Source organism: Apodemus sylvaticus, chromosome 14 (assembly GCF_947179515.1).
Source record: "Apodemus sylvaticus chromosome 14, mApoSyl1.1, whole genome shotgun sequence".
Classification (NCBI taxonomy): domain Eukaryota; kingdom Metazoa; phylum Chordata; class Mammalia; order Rodentia; family Muridae; genus Apodemus; species Apodemus sylvaticus.
In genome coordinates, this window is record NC_067485.1 from 65,675,628 (window position 1) to 65,694,193 (window position 18,566).

The window sequence follows — 18,566 nt, forward strand, 5'->3', positions numbered from 1 at the left end:
TTAAAACAACCATCTCTATTTTTAGTATTAAGCATTTCTTTCAATAAGAGATAAACGAATTTCAATGTTTTACCTTTAAAGTATTTAACAAATTTTATTCTCAGAAGTCTCTAAATTGAACTCACAATGGTGGTGGCTTATTTTTTAACATATATACAAAATTTGGACATTATATATTATATATTCATATTTATATGAAAATAGCATACTATATTACTATATGATGTTATATTAAAGAAGCTAAAACTATATAAACTTATAATCACTACCCCAAATGTCCTGATTTTTACTTAGAAACTTTATATTTTATAATAATATATATTCTTGTAAACCTTCATAATAATATATATTCTTCTGAATCTCTACACCACTACAGATTTCAAAAGAAATAATATAAAAGCACTACTTCTCTTTTTATTATATGAATTGATCATAATAATTATGTTAATCTAAGACAAATATAACTGATTATTCCATCTGTTCAGCATCATCTCAGAGACAGGAAGCAGCTGGCAACTTTTGAAGGTGAAGGCAGAGGTACCCACTCTCTTCCCCTGCATCTATTCACCTTGATACACACATGAATCTGGTGGAAGACAGGAGCACATTTACTTGGTGAAACATTAATGCTAATAAGTATAGATGCCCCAAATCACACCAATCCATTTCAACAACAACAACAACAACAACAACAACAACAAAAACAACAGGATATTAATTGTGTAGCATGTGGAGGTCTATGAAGAGATAACAAATACAAAAATATTGCTAATTATTAATAGTATATATTTATCAATTAAGTATGTTGTGAGTTGTAAAATGTGAATTTTTTAAAGAATGATTTCTAGGTAAAAATGAAGGCTAATAAATGCTTTAACAACTGATAATCACATAGTATCAATATTCTGGCCATTTTACTAACTAATAATTAGAATGGACACATATTGGTATTCAATTAATGTTCACTGGATAAATGTTAATGAGCATAAAATAAAGTCTTATCCACATGAGATATTAAAAAATGAAAGGGTCATGGTGATGTTTACAGACAAAGTGAAAGAAAGAAAACAAAACAACAACAACAAAAAAAAAGCAGAAGTTACTGAGAACACTACTGGGAAAACTGCCGAATGACCAATACTTGGAGCTGAGAAGTTTGCAGTGCTGTTCTGCTCTCTGGGAGGAGAGTCATTGGGGAGCTAAGGGAATGGACAGAATAGATGGGAGAGGTAGTCTAAGTTGAAGTCAGCAGAATTTGCCAGTGGACAAGTACAGTGGGATGTCAAATGTCAAAGGTCCCAGCTGAAATTCAGCCCAGGGTTGATGAACAAAACTGACATTGTGAGGAGCAGCAGGGAAAGCATGGAGGAAGAGAGGCTGCAGTTGAGGCAAGATAAAAGAAGAACCTTATTGCCGTCCATCCAAAATCATAGGTGTGATAGGCAGCATGAGCACTTCAGAACTATAATGGTTTCTGTTTGTATTTTCATGAATTTTCATGTTCATTCTATAGCACTGTATGACTGAACAACAAAATGGTAGTTTAGTTAGTACCTGAAAGCAAATTGATGAGTATAAATGAACCTACAGGCTTTCATCGTACCTTATCTAACATGTTAACAGAAGAATTATAAAGAACCAAGAATTATAAAGAGAATATATAACTGTCTTATTTTTTTAATGTTCAATTTACAAAACACTGTCTGTAATTCTTTTATAGAACTTTCAGCTTCATGGGGAATTTGGATTAGACCAAAAGTCTTCTTTGTTGTGAAGTTAACAAAAAGACAAACAGTTCAGTCAGGTTTTAAAGTTTCATATTTTTCTTCCCAAACTTGAACCAGAAAATTGGGACTAATGGTCTGTAACAGATACTTCCAATCTCTGCTTCTGCCTCCAGCAACTCCACTCTGGCCATCTTGGCACCATTAGCCACAGAATAAATTTAGTGACATAATTGGGGAATCTAGAGTTTCAGTGAAGACTCTCATACTTTTCTACAATCTTCTTTCTTCTACAGCATTCCCAAAACCACAATGATTCTAAACATAAACTTGGAAGGTATGTAAGGAAAAACCCAGGCCATTAACATTAGACAAATTTAATTTGTAATTTCATTCTTGCCCTGAAATTTTACATCATCTAGATCACTTGTATCCTAAAAACTAATATTTTAAAGTTGCAAAGCAGAAATCATAAAGGGGTAATACATCTGACTATCAGCACGTTAGTGGTTCATATCATGAACTCAAGATACAGATATGACTGGGTAATGTGTCGCTTCATTTCACAATGTAAGGCTAGATTGTAAAGTTACTGATTCTATTCAGCAGTTAACACTTAGCAACTGTAGATGGACTAGGCCTTATACTCAACACTTAAAACATTATAGGATTGGTCTGAGATTGCAGGTCAGTACTGACATACTTGCCTAGCATGCATGAGGTCCCTATCACCTCTCTAGCACTATGAAAAGGATGCAAGATTATATAAAACACTGTTCTAATGTTGTATTATGAAGTCTATTTACAAATTCTCTGTCTGGATAAAACTGTATACACTCTCTGCCCTTAATGAATCTTCCTGTAGCAAGATAAAACTATTATTCCATTGCCAGGCTTAACTTTGTGGATATGTATAAATATGCATACCATGTCCTAACATGGGTGTTGTGCTTTCTGTTCTCCATCCTCTGATTTGAAAACAGACATCTCAAATGGGAATATGGCCTTTAACTCTAGTCACATATGGGCAGAACATATGGAATGGAGATCCACATCTTAGAACTTCAGAATGTTTTGCAGAGCTCTGAATAAGAAATTGATATCATGGCTATTCCTTTTCTAAGCTAACCCACATGCTTCAGAGCTAGAAGTGGTTATATGCAAATGAGAATTGTCTTTCAAGAAGTCTGTCTAATTTTACATGGAAACATTTAATATTAAAGAAATAATACAATAGAATACCATAATGAAGACAACAGAAACACCTAAAACTTGGGTACCACTCTATTTATCCTTCCCTTTAGAAAGTATTATTATCACCATATACAAGGTATAAAACAGCAAGGAAATAATACACCTGCTTTCTTACAACTGTCGTTATTAACGGAGAAAGGAGAAATTTCACTATAAGTGTAATAGGTGGTGTGTACAAAATAAATTTAGGGAAAATGCCAGAAAACAATGTATATGGTATTCCAAGGATCCACTCAATAAACATGGGTACCAAGGGGAAGCATCTGCCAAGAAGAAGGAAAAGCATGTGGCAAAGCTCAGCCTGAACTTAACTGGGTAGACTGAACAAGTACTAGAGAGAAGGCCTTTTTTATGGACAGGACAGGCTCTCAGTGGAAATGGGAGTCATAAATTCTGGGGGAGCCTGTCATTTATTCTTATCTTTAACTTTAACTTTAATGTTAACTTTAACTTTAACTTATCCTTAACTTTAAAGGACCCATTAGGCTGCTGTTGAGAGAATATGATATGAGGTCAAGGATGGAAACAAAGAGACCACCGTACAAAGCAAATGGAATCTGAGAGACAATGGTGGTTTTGGGGGAAGGGCAAATGAATGAGTTGGTTCTGGAAAGATCTGAGGTAATGGATGATCAGGTATGTAAATATAGAACAGGTACACTTACTAAAATATGAAGGAGTGATGAAGCAACCTTCTTCCTGGACTTCCAGAGATTGATTTGGCTTTGTATAGTGTTCTGAAGAATAGCTGGGGACTAGTGATACCAATTGCTACTGCCTGAATGGTGAGATGGAAAAAATCCTAACTTCAGAGAGGAGAGTGGGATGGGACGGATTGGGGATGAGAGGTGACAGAGTCATGTGATGAATCCTGCAAATAAGACTCCAGAGATTAGTATAAGGATGCAGAGATGAGTTTATTGCCCAGCCCATAAGTCGATATACAGGGTTTGAGCCAATCCCAAGTCTCTAAATCCGTGACCAATCATATCTTACCACATCATCACTGTGCCCCCAGTGAAAGCCCTACCTAATGAGGTTACTTAGAAGAAGCCAGGTGAGTATAGGGGTGTGGGGGAGTGAAGGAGTGGGGGAGTGTGGAGGTCATCATCATCTTTTAGGAGCTCCTTGAGGATGGGGGAAGCAGCCACCATCCTGGCCTTGGTTCTTTTTTGCTGTCTCACCAGTGTTCTGGGAGACATCTTAGATCCAATACTCTCTACAGTAAATCAGGACTCTTTGAGGGCTCCCAGAATCCTGAGGGGCCTTGTTCTCTGTCCCACTTTTTCCTTCACAACATTGACTTCCACACCCCAGACATGGCACAGGTTTCCATGTCATTTGAATTAAGAGCTTCTGGTCTGAGTGCCAGAGTAATGTTTATGAATTTCGTTTTCATTTTTGCTGGACCGATGTGGATTGCAGAGTAGGAATAGAGCCCCTTCTCTACTCCATTCCAAGTCTGGGCTGTTCTGATTTGTAGTAACTTCTCTCATTATCTCCGAGAATTTTATTAGAAATCCAAGAAAATATCATCCTAAGTGAGGTAATCCAATCACCAAAGAATACATATGGAATGCAATCACTGATAAGTGGATATTAATTAGCCCAGAAGCTCTGAATACTCAAGACACAATTAGCATATCAAATGATTTCCATTAAGAAGGAAGGGGAGCGCCCTGGTCTTGAAAAGGCTTGATCCACCTTTGTAGGGGAATACCAGGAAAAAGAAATGGGAGGTAGTGATTGGAGAATGGGTGGAAAGAAGAGGGCTTATGGGACATATGGGGAGGGGGGAACCGGGAAAGGGGAAAGCATTTGGAATATAAACAAAGAATATAGAAAATTAAAAAAAGACTATAGAGGGGAGGAGGGATGCAATAGGGAGTTTTTGGAGGGGTAACTAGGAAAGGGGATATAATTTGAAATGTAAATAAAGAAAATATCTAATTAAAAATAAGGTGATTAAAATATTTTGTGTTCATATATTTGATAAGAGCTATAAGAACTCTGTTAAATAAATTTTAAGAGAAAGTTGCAAAAAAAAAAGAAATCTAAGTTGTGATGTTGAGCAGAACATAAGTATGGAATTATATGGAGTTTAGGAGAGAGGGTGCAGGTAAAGATATACATTTTGGAAATAGTCTATTTTCAATAGATATAAATTTTAAAATGTGGAAAATAGTTTATAAACAATAGCCAGAATAGTGACAGTATAGTGCAAATTTTAGATATTGATGCCACTGAAAAGATATGAAATGGTACTGAAGTTTATAAAAATGCAATGTGACTATAAACAACTTGGTAACTGCTATATTGAAACAATTATTTTTATAATCATTAAGTCTCACAAAGATCATCATACTGCAATATAACTTCAGATAAGACTTCCTGGTCTTTTGTATGTGATAAAAGAAAGACATAAGAGATTCAAACATATTTACTATATTTCAAAGGTTTAAGAATAATTACTAGTAAAGATTTAGAATAATTTTTCAAGTGCCAATACCTTTATGAAACTGTACAAGTGAGAAAACTTTAGGTTATTAGTGAAAATAGAGTATTGGTCTCCTTGGTAATTCTTCCAAGTAGACAGGTTTTGAAATTCTTATGTCTTTGAAATGGTCTCTCTTACCTGGGTAGAGGGTACAATCCAGGAATGATAGATCATCAATTGCAATATCTCCAGTGAATCCATCTCCCACTGAGGCCACTATTAAGATCTAAGGTATAAAAGAAGGGTGTGAATTGTGAATAAAATTATAGAACCCTGGGGATGAAAGGGAACTCACAAGGCAACGGAGATGGAGATGACTCGCTCAGCAAAGCCATGACTTTTATGTAAATATGACGCACTGAGTTTGATCCCTTATACCCACATAAAAATTATTGGGGGCGGGGCTGTTGAGTACATCTAATTACCTCACTGAAGAGGTGAAGACAGGGTGATTCCAGGGTCTCACTGGACAGATAGTCTAGCCCCGTGGTTTCAACCTTACTAAAGTTCCAACCCTTTAGTACAGTTCTTCATGTTGTGGTGACCCTTCAAACATAAATTTTCATTGCTACTTCATAACTATAATTTTGATGCTGTTATAAATCATAATGTAAATATTTTTAGAGATAAACATTTGATAAAAGGGGTGTGTAACACACAGATTTAGAACCACTGGTCTATCCTAATTGGTTAGCTCCAAATCTCTGTAAGAGAAAGACCCTGTCACACAGAGGTGAATGTGGCTCATGATGATGACGAGCTTCTCATCTGGCCACCACATGCACCTTTGTACATACATACATATATACATATACATGTATAAGTGTACAAACACAGACATACATACAACATATATATATATATACATATATACATATGTATATATATACAGAGAGAGAATGATAGAGATAAATGAAAAGAAAACCATATTAATCGTGCCAATCCATGAGCATGGAAGATTTTTCCATCTTCTAATGTCTTCTTTGATTTCGTTTTTCAAAGACTTGAAGTTCCTGTCATACAGATCTTTCACTTGTTTGCATAGAGTCACACCAAGATACTTTATATTGTTTGTGACTATTGTGAAGGGTGTCATTTCCCTAATTTTTTCTCAGCCTGTTTATCCTTTGAGTATAGGAAGGCTACTGATTTGCTTGAGTTAATTTTATATCCCCAACAAGATCTCAACTCAATTCTTCATAGAGTTAGAAAGAGCAATTCTCAAATTCATCAGAGCAATAACAAAAAAACCTAGGATAGCTAAAACTATTCTCAACCTAAAAGAACTTCTAGGGGAATCAGTATGCCCAACCTCAAGCAGTACTACAGAGCAATAGTGTCAAAAACTGCATGGCATTGGTACAGTGACAGGCAGATAGACCAATGGAATAGAATTGAAGACCCAGTAATGAACCCACACACCTATGGTCACTTGATCTTCGACAAAGGAGCTATAACCATCCAGTGGAAAAAAGATAACCTTTTCAACAAATGGTGCTGGTTCAACTGGAGGTCAGCATGCAGAAGAATGCAAATTGATCCATTCTTATCTCCTTGTACTAAGCTCAACTCCAAGTGGATCAAGGACTTCCACATAAAACCAGACACACTGAAACTAATAGAAAAGAAACTGGGGAAGATCCTTGAGCACATGGGCACAGGGGAAAAGTTCCTGAACATAACACCAATAGCTTATGCTCTAAGATCAAGAACTGACAAATGAGACCTCATAAAATTACAAAGTTTTGTAAGGCAAAGGACACTGTCAAAGGACAAACCAGCAACCAACAAAGTGGGAAAAGATCTTTACCAACTGTACATTCAACAGAGGGCTAATATCCATGATATACAACGAACCCTGACTCCAGAGAGCCAAATAACCCTATTAAAAATGGGGTACAGAACTAAACAAAGAATTTTCACCTGAGGGATATCTAAGGGCTGAGAAGCACCTAAAGAAATGTTCAACATCCTTAGTCATCAGGGAAATATAAATCAAAACAAGCCTGAGATTTTACCTCACACCAGTCAGAATGGCTAAGATCAAAATCTCAGGAGAAAACAGGTGCTGGTGAGGATGTGGAGAACGAGGAACACTCCTCCACTGCTGGTGGGGTTGCAACCACTCTGGAAATAAGTCTGGTGGTTCCTTAGAAAACTGTGCATGATACTACAGGAGGACCTCATTATACCACTAATGGGCATATACCCAAAGGAGTCCCAGCATGTAATAAGGACACATGTTTCACTATGTTCATAGCAGCCCTATTTGTAATAGTCAGAAGCTGGAAAGAACCTAGATGTCCCTCAATGGAGGAATGGATACAGGACATGTGGTATATTTACACTGTGGATTACTACTCAGCTATTAAAAACAATGAATTAATGAAATTCTTAGGCAAGTGGGTAGAACTGGAGAATGTCGTCCTGAGTCAGGCGACACAAGAACACACATTGTATGCACTTGCTACATAATAAGCGGATATTAATCCAGAAGCTCAGAATACCCAAGAAACAATTCATATAGCAAATGATGCCCAAGAAGAAGGAAGGAGAGGCCCCTGGTCCTGGAAAAGCTCAATGCAGCAGTGTAGGGAAATATCAGGACAGGGAAGTGGGAAGGGGTTGATTGGGGAACAGGGAGGTGGGGGGGGAAGGGCTTATGGGACTTTTGAGGAGAGGAGATCCTGGAAAGGGGAAATCATTTGAAATGTAAATAAAGAATACATCTAATTTAAAAAAGAAAAAAAATAAATAAAATTCAAAGACAAATAAAGAAGAAAATCATTCATTTTCCTTGGCTACAGGAAGTATTATAATTATCAGGCCTATGTTATGGCTGAGTCCCATTCTGTTTCTACTGTGTTCTATGTAGATTGGGTCTGAGAAACCTGACTAGGGGAATGAGAAAGGATAGACACAAGTACAGAAACTCTGGGGCCCGGGTGACTGTGCACCACCCCCTTATGAAGAAGCACTACCTTCTCAGCAACCAGGAACCTCAGCACTTCAATGCTGTATACTACACTTGGAAGGAGTTAGCTGCCCTCTTCAGGAGGTTTCGATAGGATCTGCCTTGAGCTACAAACACCCAAAAGAAGGAAGCATTGTTGATAGTTCTGCACACACTGGTCAATCATTTGTAACATTTATACTTGTACATATACTATCAACATTCCCATTGGGACCATATGAAGGCTTTACCACCCCTCTGATCCTGACATGGGAGATAGGTGTTGTCAATTTCCCATGAGTCTGAGGCATTGGTCCTTGTCAGTAATACATATTCCCTTTGGCCTTTATCTACTAGGAAACTCACAGGAGGCTTCCTCAGCTGCCCACACTGTATCTGAAGACTTTCAATTGCCTGAAACCTTACCATTCAGATCCACTTGGTTACCTGTAAATTTCAAATGTGGCTCTAGAGCTATCTTGCTTCCTTCTCATCATTAGCTATCTGGACCCTGTCTACGCTTCCCTCATCCAGTTCCCCCCTTTTGTCTTTCATTAACTGTTTATCTACTTCTGAGGCTAAACAACCTCTTCCAGAAGCATATTTGCTCTATTATATGACGGAATATACATCATTATTTTAAGCAATTTTTCACATGTATTTGAAACTGCCTAATCCATATTGATCCTCATATTAGTCACAGCAACTCACATGATTTTGGTGATGTTGTAGGATCTGTAATTTCAGAAGAAGCCTAGGAAATACTGGCAAACCACTAAAGTATAGGGCAGATGGTGATTAAAGCTGAGACTTACACAGTAATAGAATTAATCATGATGAATTATTTTAATACTTATGCAAATGTGTGGCATACTTACTCGGCATCTTAATATAAAAGAATTGGGACAAACCAAAAGTTTTACAATAAGTTTATTCTCTTTTCCACTATTAAAAGAAATTAATTTCCATTTCATTTTCCTTCACAACTGCTGAATAGGGAAGGTGAAATTTTAGTTCTCTCAAGTTCTCTCTTGGATTGAATGCTAACAAGCCCTTATGTATTGATAATGCAGTCCAAGGAAAGAGGTTTAAAAAGTCAAATTTCCTGACATCAAACCTCTTGATAAACTTCCTCAAACTTTTCTTTTTTCTTTTTTAATGTTTCTGAGGCCAGGCTATCAGAAAAATTTGTCAATATGACAATACCTAGCATCAAATACTAGGCAAATACATAGTCCACTTTATCTTGGCTGAGAAAAACTTGTATACACAATTTTTATTGAGTTTATGTCGATATACATTATTAGCATTTCCATCAAGAAGGAAAAAAATGTTACAAAGAGTTGCTCCACTTGAGGGAATCTGTGCCTATTACTATAAACTGTGAAAAATCCCTGCCCGAGGAAGTCTTGGACCTCAGTAGGAATTTAACACTGTTGTTTAAATAAATTAACACAGTAACAATGTGTATTTATGACCCCAGACCAATGATCCAAGGTGTTGAAAATAAGTGACAGTTGTGTGCTCAGCCACATAAAAGCCATTTATACCATTGTGACTCTAAGGTTCAGGGAACATCCTGAAAAGAGCGTAGAAAGAATATTGAGATAGCCTTTCAAATGCACTTCAGTGCATGATATAACAATTGCACCCAGGTTTACACAACAGCTTAGGCTGCCTGCCCTGAGCCTGCAGTAGATTAGGTTTGCCAGCTGTTAGTCATAGATAAAAGAGGACTCACATTGGCTACCGATGGTTTCTCGTGGAGGAGTAATGATTGTTTTCAGTTGTGTACCCACCGAGGAGCCCACCCTAGCCCCAATTCCAAATCACCATTACACAGACAGTTCTAGTTAAATCAGTAGGTCACAAAACAAAAGACATAAATGCAAGAAAGGGAGGAGGAGAGAAGAATGGAAGGATGATGGGAAGAAGTCCAGGGGCAAGGCGAGAATAATCATAATGCACACTACACATGCACATAAGTGTCAAGCAACAATATTTATAATAAATATGATGGGAAGGTAAAACAAAATAAATAAAACATATTCAGGAGCAAATTCTACAAATATTATTAATAATCAGAAATAAACCATCAAATTTGTCAAAACTGACTACAAAATTATATATTGAAGATAGCCTATAATTAGCTGAAAAAATAGCAAAAGATAAATAAATTGCTAATAATACAGTGCATAGATAATTATGTATACAATAGCAAAGTGAGATGACAAACCAGGTCAGCTCAGAAGTGAGAATAGTGAAAATCAGGCAAATAGAGACCTAGTACAGTTCATGCTCATAGGCTCATGATTGTAATTAGTTTAGTAATGAGCATGGAGAAAAAACTAATACCATGATCCAGTGTTTAATTGATCATAGTTGAAACCCATGAGAACACCTACATAGTAACTATGGTTGTATATACCACACATGGTTTCATTCTAGGCTAGAGACTTGTTTGTCATCTACATATATCCACAAATTAAGGAACTGGCCATTTTCATTGAAAACTACAGGAGTATTTGACCCAGAGTATGCCAAAGAAGATAAACAGCATATTTGGGAGGCTGCTGCTTGCCAGGGCTGATTTCTGTTCGAGTTTATTCTACATTACCCAACAACCATTTTGGTCCTCTTTCTCAGGGAAAATAGGAAGATCTTGCTCAAACAAATAATTGAATCATATATACATTTGTCACAATACCAATATGTAAATGACATAAATGTGAGCATTCTTGAGAATGGACAATAGTTTTAAGTGCCAATACAAGAAAATGTCAAGTTCTATGTTCTACTGGTAGTCTAACTTTTTAAATATCTATACAAGGAAATCCCTTAAACAAACAAACAAACAAACAAACAAGACATTTAGGGAAATGTCAGATGAATCAGCAGTTTAAGGCTCTTGCCATCATGCCCCAGAATCTGAGTCTGCTCCCCTCGACCCACATGATGGAAGGAGAGAGCCCACTCCTTCAGCTTGTACCTTGACATCCACACACATATCTTGGTGAGCACTACCCCCACCACATATATATATATATATACATATATATATATATATATATAGTATTTAGTAACATATTACAACTTTAAAACTAAATTTCAAATATGGATTTAAACAATTATGTTCTATATTAATCTAAGTACATAAAGATTCTTAAATTATTATGAGTCATCTGAAAATCGGTATGTCTCTGCACATAATGGTACATCTTCAAGTATACATATGCACAAAATATTTCTGTTCCAAAAATTCTACTTTATATATAGTGTTGCTTCTAGAGTAAATGGAAGTACATTGAAATATTAAATGTTACATGGAAGATAGTATTGAATTCTGGAAATTGGAGAAGCCTCATGTTATGCCTACATTCCATTGTCTTTTATTGAATGATCTAAGATTCACTTGAAGACAGTGTAATGTAAACTTTGGTTTCTTAACTTACATGTTGTGGGGAACCGTCCCGAGCTATTCGGACTTATGCTTACTCACAGCCCTAAGGTGGTGGTTACCGAGAAGGAAGAACAATTAACTAGAGCCTTCCCCTTGAGCTATCTGTGCGAGAAGATTCCCGAGAATATCACAAGATGTTCCTTCCCTAACCTCAGAATGTTCCTGCCAGCGTTAACTCCGGGTGTCTCCACTTGGATGACCTCCTCTCTTCCTGCTTCAATTGCTAGGGGTGTCTCCGCCCTTTCCTCCTTTGTTCTTGTGTGAAGGTCAATTCCTTCTCTGTAAGCCTTAAAACCCACTTACCTCCCCGACATTAAATGAGGCCTTGACACAACCCAGATTGACTCTGACTTTGTTAGCGTGTTTGGCCCCCCTTCTTTCTCCCCCCACATTTTTGACCCTCAGGTAGTGCCTCTTCGAGACCCTGGAATAATTGGACCTGCTGGATGGATCAACATGTCATAAATGTGAGGATTATGCAGAATTGGGAAAGAATTTGGCAAAATATTTCTTGATGTACATAACCACAAATTAATTCAAAAATTAACATGTGACATATTGACATGTCTTGGCAGCAGTCACTTGTGCTGTGTCCTATACCTTCCTGAAGTGGAAATTTCTGGTTTTTCTGGAGACTCAGTTGTGTCATGAGATGTCCTTTTGGGCACTGTCTTATATGAGCATGTTTTGCTGAAGCAGACATGTGAGAGGATGTTGTGCTGAGAACAGATCTGTGGTGCTTTTGTGGAAGTTGCCTGGTGAAAAGGCATGTGATATTTTGCTAAAGCAGATTCTTGAGAGTACACCTGATTTTTCATTAGATATTTGCTTTATTGACATTTCAAATGGCTTCCCCTTTCCTCATTACCCCTCCCTATTCTATCCCCCCTTCCCCTGCTCATCCCCCCTCCCCAATTTCCTGACTGGCATTCCCCAATTCTGGAGAACTGAGCCTTCACAGGACCAATGGTCTCTCCTCTCATTGATGTCTGGAATGGTCATCTTCTGCTACATATGTAGCTGGAGCCATGGGTCCCTCCATGTGTACTCTTTGGTTGGTAGTTTAGACCCTGGGAGCTCTGGGAGGTACTGGTTGATACATATTATTGTTCCTCCTGCAGGGCAGCAAACCCAGCTCCTTGGGTCTTTTCTCTAGCTGCTCCATTGGGGACCCTATGTTCATTCTATTGGTTGGCTGTGAGCTGTGGTTATTTTGATCCACTTTGCAATAAGGATCAAAGTATCCACACTTTGGTCTTCCTCCTTTTTGAGCCTCATGTGGTCTTTGAGTTGTATCTTGGGTATTCTGAGATTTTGGACTAATATCCACTTATCAGTGAGTGCATACCATGTGTGTAGTTTTGTGATTGGGTTACCTCACTCAGGATGATATTTTCTACCTCCATCTATTTGTCTAAGAATTTCAAGAATTCATTGTTTTTAATAGCTGAGTAGTCGCCCCAGAGCTTCTAAGAGGACACAGAGAATTGGATCTATTGTCTCACATATGCCAGATAAGTCCTCTACCACTGAGTTTTATTCCTTTTGGTAATTTCATAAGCTAACACAACTCCCTACTCCCCTCACTCTCAAGACAGCCCCCAACCACATCACCACATTTTCCTACCAACTCTCCTTCTCCTACTGTACTCCTCCTCTTCCTCTTCTCCTCCTCCCCCTGCTCCTACTTCATGCTTCTTTCCTATCCTCTTCTCCCTTTCTCTTCTTTTTCTTCTTCCTTCTTTTCTCCTCCTTTTCCTCTTCCTCCCCCATCTTTAATAATACTATAAGTCAAGTTAGATTTTTATGATTTTTTGTACTGTTTGTTTGTGTGTCTATATGTGTGTGTTGGGGACACCAGTCTACCCAGAAAACCTGTCGCCCAAAATTTATCCTACCTACAAGATGTGCAGGGAGCAAGATGAAGCAAAGATTGAGGGACTGGCTAACCAATGTCTGTCCCAACTTGAGACCCACCCCACGGAAGAGCACCAACTCCAACACTATTAATGATACTCTGCTATGCTTGCAGACAGGAGCCTAGCATACCTGTCTTCTGAGAGGCGTCATCCAGCAGCTGATAGAAACAGATGCAGAGACCCACAGCCAGACATTAGGCAGAGCTCAGGGAGGTTTGTGGAAGGGTTGGAGGAAGGATTAAGGATTGAAAGCCTGGGTGGTGGGCCGGTCAAGAACAGCACAAGAAGACCAACAGAGTCAACTAACCTGGGCTTATAGGGGCTCACAGAGCCTGAACCACCAACCAAAGAGCATGTATGGACTGGACCTAGGCCCCCTATACATATGTAACAGCTGTGCAGTTTGCTTCATGTGGATCCCCCAACAATTGGAGTGGGGGCTGTGTCTGACCTGGACTTGGTTGCCTGCCTTTGGATCCTAGCTAGGCTGCTTTGTCTGGCCTCAGTGGGAGAGGATTAGCTTAATCCTATTGAGGCTTGGTGAGCCAGGGCAGGTTGGTACCTGGGGTGCGGAGAAAGGGGGTGGGAGAGTGGGACTGGGAGGAGAAGAGGGAGGGGACTGTAATCATGATATAAGGTGAATAAATAAGTACATTAATGGAAAAAATAGCTGAGTAGTATTCAATTGTGCAAATGTACCACAATTTTTGTATCCATTTTCTGTGGAGGGACATCTGGGTTCTTTCCAGCTTCTGATTATTATAAATAAGGCTGCTATGAGTGTAGTGGAGCATGTGTCCTTATTACATGTTGGAGCATCTTCTAGGTATATACCCAGGAGTTGTATAGCTGGGTCCTTAGGTAGCGCTATGTCCAATTTTCTGAGGAACTGCCAAACTGATTTTCAGAGTGGTTTTACCAGCTTACAATCCCACCAGCAATAGAGAAGTGTTCCTCTTTCTCCACATCCTCTGCAGCATTTGCTCTCCTCTGAGTTTTTGATCTTGCCCATTCTGACTGGTGTGAGGTAGAATCTCAGGGTTATTTTGATTTGCATTTCCCTGATGATTAAGGATGTTGAACATTTCTTTAGGTGCTTCAGAGCCATCTGGTATTCCTCAGTTAAGAATTCTTTGTTGCCTAAGAATTTCATGAATTCATTGCTTTTAATTGCTGAGTAGTATTCCATGGTGGTGGAAATAACCACATGGAGCTGGTAAAAGCACTCTAGAAATCAGTGTGGCGGTTTCTAGACTGGGCATGACACTTCTGGAAGACCCTGTTATACCACACATGGGCATATACCCAGAGGATTCCCTGACATGCAATAAGGACACATGCTCCACTATGTTCATAGCAGCCTTATTTATTATAGCCAGAAGCTGGAAAGAACCCAGATGTCCCTCAATGGAGGAATGGATACAGAAAATGTGATATATTTAAGCGAGGTAACCCAATCACAAAAGAATACACATGGAATGCAGTTACTGATAAGTGGATATTAGCCCAGAAGCTCTGAATACTCAAGACACTATTAACATATCAAATGATTCCCAAGAAGAAGGAAGGAGAGGGCCCTGGTCCTAGATAGGCTTGATGTAGCATTGTAGGGGATTACTAGGACAGAGAAATGGGAGGGGGTGATTGGGGAAAGTACAGAGGGAAGAGGGCTTATGGGACTTATAGGGAGGGGGGAACCAGGAGAGGGGAAGTCATTTGGAATGTAAACAAAGATTATAGAAAACAAAAAAAAAAGTTCTTTGTTTAGCTCTGTATCCCATTTTGTAATAGAGTTATTTGGTTCTCTGGATTCTAATTTCCTGAGTTCTTTTTACATATTGGATATTAGCCCTCTATCAGATATAGGATTGGTAAAGATTTTTCCCAATCTGTTGGTTGCTGTTATCTCCTATTGACAATGCCCTTTGCCTTACAGAAGCTTTGGAATTTTATGAGGTCCCATTTGTCAATTTTTGATTTTAGAGCATAAGCTATTGGTGTTCTCTTCAGGAAATTTCCCCTGCTCCAGGTTCTTTCTCACTTTCGTTTCTATTAGATTCAGTGTATCTGGTTTTATGTGGAGGTTATTGATCCCACTTGGACTTGAGTTTTGTACAGGGAGATAAGAATGGATTAATTGGCATCCTTCTACATGTGAACTGCCAGTTGACCCAGCACCATTTGTTGAAAATGCGGCCTTTTTTCTACTGAATAGTTTTAGCTTTATTGTCAAAGATCAAGTGACCATAGGTGTGTGGGTTCATTTCTGGGTCTTCAATTCTATTCCCTTGATCTTCCTGCCTGTCTTTGTACCAGTGTCATACAGTTTGCTATTGCTCTGTATTAGAGCTTGAGGTCCGGGATGGTGATTCCTCCAGAAGTTCTTTAATGTTGAGAATAGTTTTCAATATCCTTGGTTTTTTGGTTATTCCAGATAAATTTGGAAATTGCTCTTTCTAACTATGAAGAATTGAGTTGCAATTTTGATGGGGATTGTTTTGGATCTGAGGATTGCTTTCAGCAAGATGGCCCTTTTTACTGCATTAACCCTGCCAATCCACGAGCTTGGGAGAGCTTTCACCTTCAGAGATCTTTTTCAATTTCTTTCTTCAGAGACTTGAAGTTCTTGTCATACAGATCTTTCACTTGCTTGGTTAGAGTCACACCAAGGTATTTTATATTATTTGTGACTATTGTGAAGGGTGTTATTTCCCTAATTTCTTTCTCAGCCACTTTATCTTTGCAGTATACGAAGGGTACTGATTTGTTTGAGTTAATTTTATATCCAGCTACTTTACTGAAGTTGTTTATCAGGTTTAGGAGTTATCAGTGGAATTTTTGGGGTCACTTAATTATGCTATCATATCATCTGCAAATAGTGATACTTTGACTTCTTCCTTTGCAATTTGAATCGCTTTGACCTCCTTTTGTTGTCTAATTGATCTGGTTAGGACTTCGAGTACTACATTGAATAGGTAGGGAGATAGTAGGCAACCTTGTCTAGTTCCTGATTTCAGTAGGATTGCTTCAAATTTCTCTCCATTTAGTTTGATGTTGGCTACTGGCCCATGCAGAGTCCACACCTAAAGTTTTGAAAGAGTATAAGTATAACCCAGTAGACAGTGGACAATGCTCTTACATTGTTTCACCTTGCATTCTTTGCTGATCTTTGCTTGTTGTGACTTTGAAGAGAGAAATCCATCAAAGATATTCTGGTGGTATTCTAGATGCTTCTTGACACTTCCACAGACTTATGCCCATGTGTAGAACGTCAAGGTTTCTTCTGGTTCAAGTTGCTGCTACTGATTCATGTTTGGTGTTTGCCAAGTGGACTTGACTGCTGCTTCTCATTTGTGTTTGATAATTTGCTAGTGAAATGGACTTCTGACAGTGAAGATTGGAACTGCCCCAAAGAACTGTTTCTAAATAGGTCCACAAACCCTGTTTTCTATTAACCTTTTGTCCTCAGACTCTGTTGAGTGGTGGGCTAGAAGGGAGGTTAAATAGTTTTTAAAACCTATAATTAAAGTAGATTATAAAAATAAAAGCCTACACCTTCCTGAATCCCCTATTCTATATACAAAGCATCTGCTTTTATATCTTACATATGTTAAGATATGGTATCCTGATACCATAAGGCAGTTACAAACACTGCTCAAAACACCTGAGCTCAGAGGTAAGACAGCTGCATGCCATAAGTTATACTATTTTTTTTAAGAGAAGCATTCTAGAGATTTTCTGCTCTTATAGAAGTTCAATGTTTTAATGATGAAAAAGAGATTGCCTGTTCCTATCATGTCTCCCATATGGTAATTTTAAAACATACAATGTAATTTTCTTCAAGTCATGTGCAAAAGCCACAATTAACTAGTTACTAATAATTTGCAAAGAAGAAATATTTGCCTTATCCCTTATGTTTTTTAATAGTTTATACTTATTTTTCATTTTCCTTTCCCAGACAACTAAAATCCCTGTGAGTCTAATTTTAGTAAAAATTTTTGAGTAATTGTTCTCAATTCCTCCAAAGGCATTCAGAACCTACTTAATATGTATCACATGTTCTGTGGTTCTTGTGGGCACCTTAAAGTTTGTTGTAAAATATAAAAAGTTCCCATCTAATACGTAGGGAAATATTTCTTGAGATCAGCATAAGAGGGCTTTAAATCATCTTTAGAACATTTTACAAAACTCTAAAAGCAATTTCTATAAAATAACATTCAGATTTGTTCTGACACAATTTCTGCTTATTAGTTTATCTCTGGTAGTTCTTATGGTACATACAAAACAGTGCAGAATAATTGAAGTTTTCAATTATTATACCAGATATGAAAAACTATCATTAAATATGGGCCATAAAAGTTGCATTTCATCAGTATAAGAAGCTAGGAACAAACATAGGTAATAAAAATAAAATTGTACTACTAAGGCAAGAAGGCTAAGCACAATAAGAAGATGACTTCAACAAAATATGATGTCTGTACAATCTGTCTGAGTCTTTAAATGGGCTAGAAAAATGGTAAATGTTTTGTTACTATTCAGTCATCATATTGAATTTCTTCTTAGGTAATGTTGAGCTATGAAGAAATATGACTTTTTACAGGGTTTTTACTCAGAAAAAAATTGGTTTCCATGGTAACCAAAAAGGAAAGAAATCCATGCTAGTCTTTGAATGTCTTATATGTATTACACAAAAGACTGAATAGTGGTTCCTGGGCTAGACCCAGATTATTAGAGTTTACTTTTAAAAATGTTGTCAAGT

General features: G+C 37.8%; 1 protein-coding gene across 1 annotated transcript in view; it reads right to left on the reverse strand.

Annotated features, from left to right (window-relative positions):
• Malrd1 (MAM and LDL receptor class A domain containing 1) overlaps positions 1 to 18,566 on the reverse strand; it is a 719,676-nt gene that overhangs the window by 466,029 nt on the left and 235,081 nt on the right. The window contains exon 18 of the mRNA XM_052156848.1: positions 5,614 to 5,701. Within this exon, the coding sequence (XP_052012808.1) occupies positions 5,614 to 5,701 (88 nt within the window). The remainder of the gene's footprint in view (positions 1 to 5,613; positions 5,702 to 18,566) is intronic.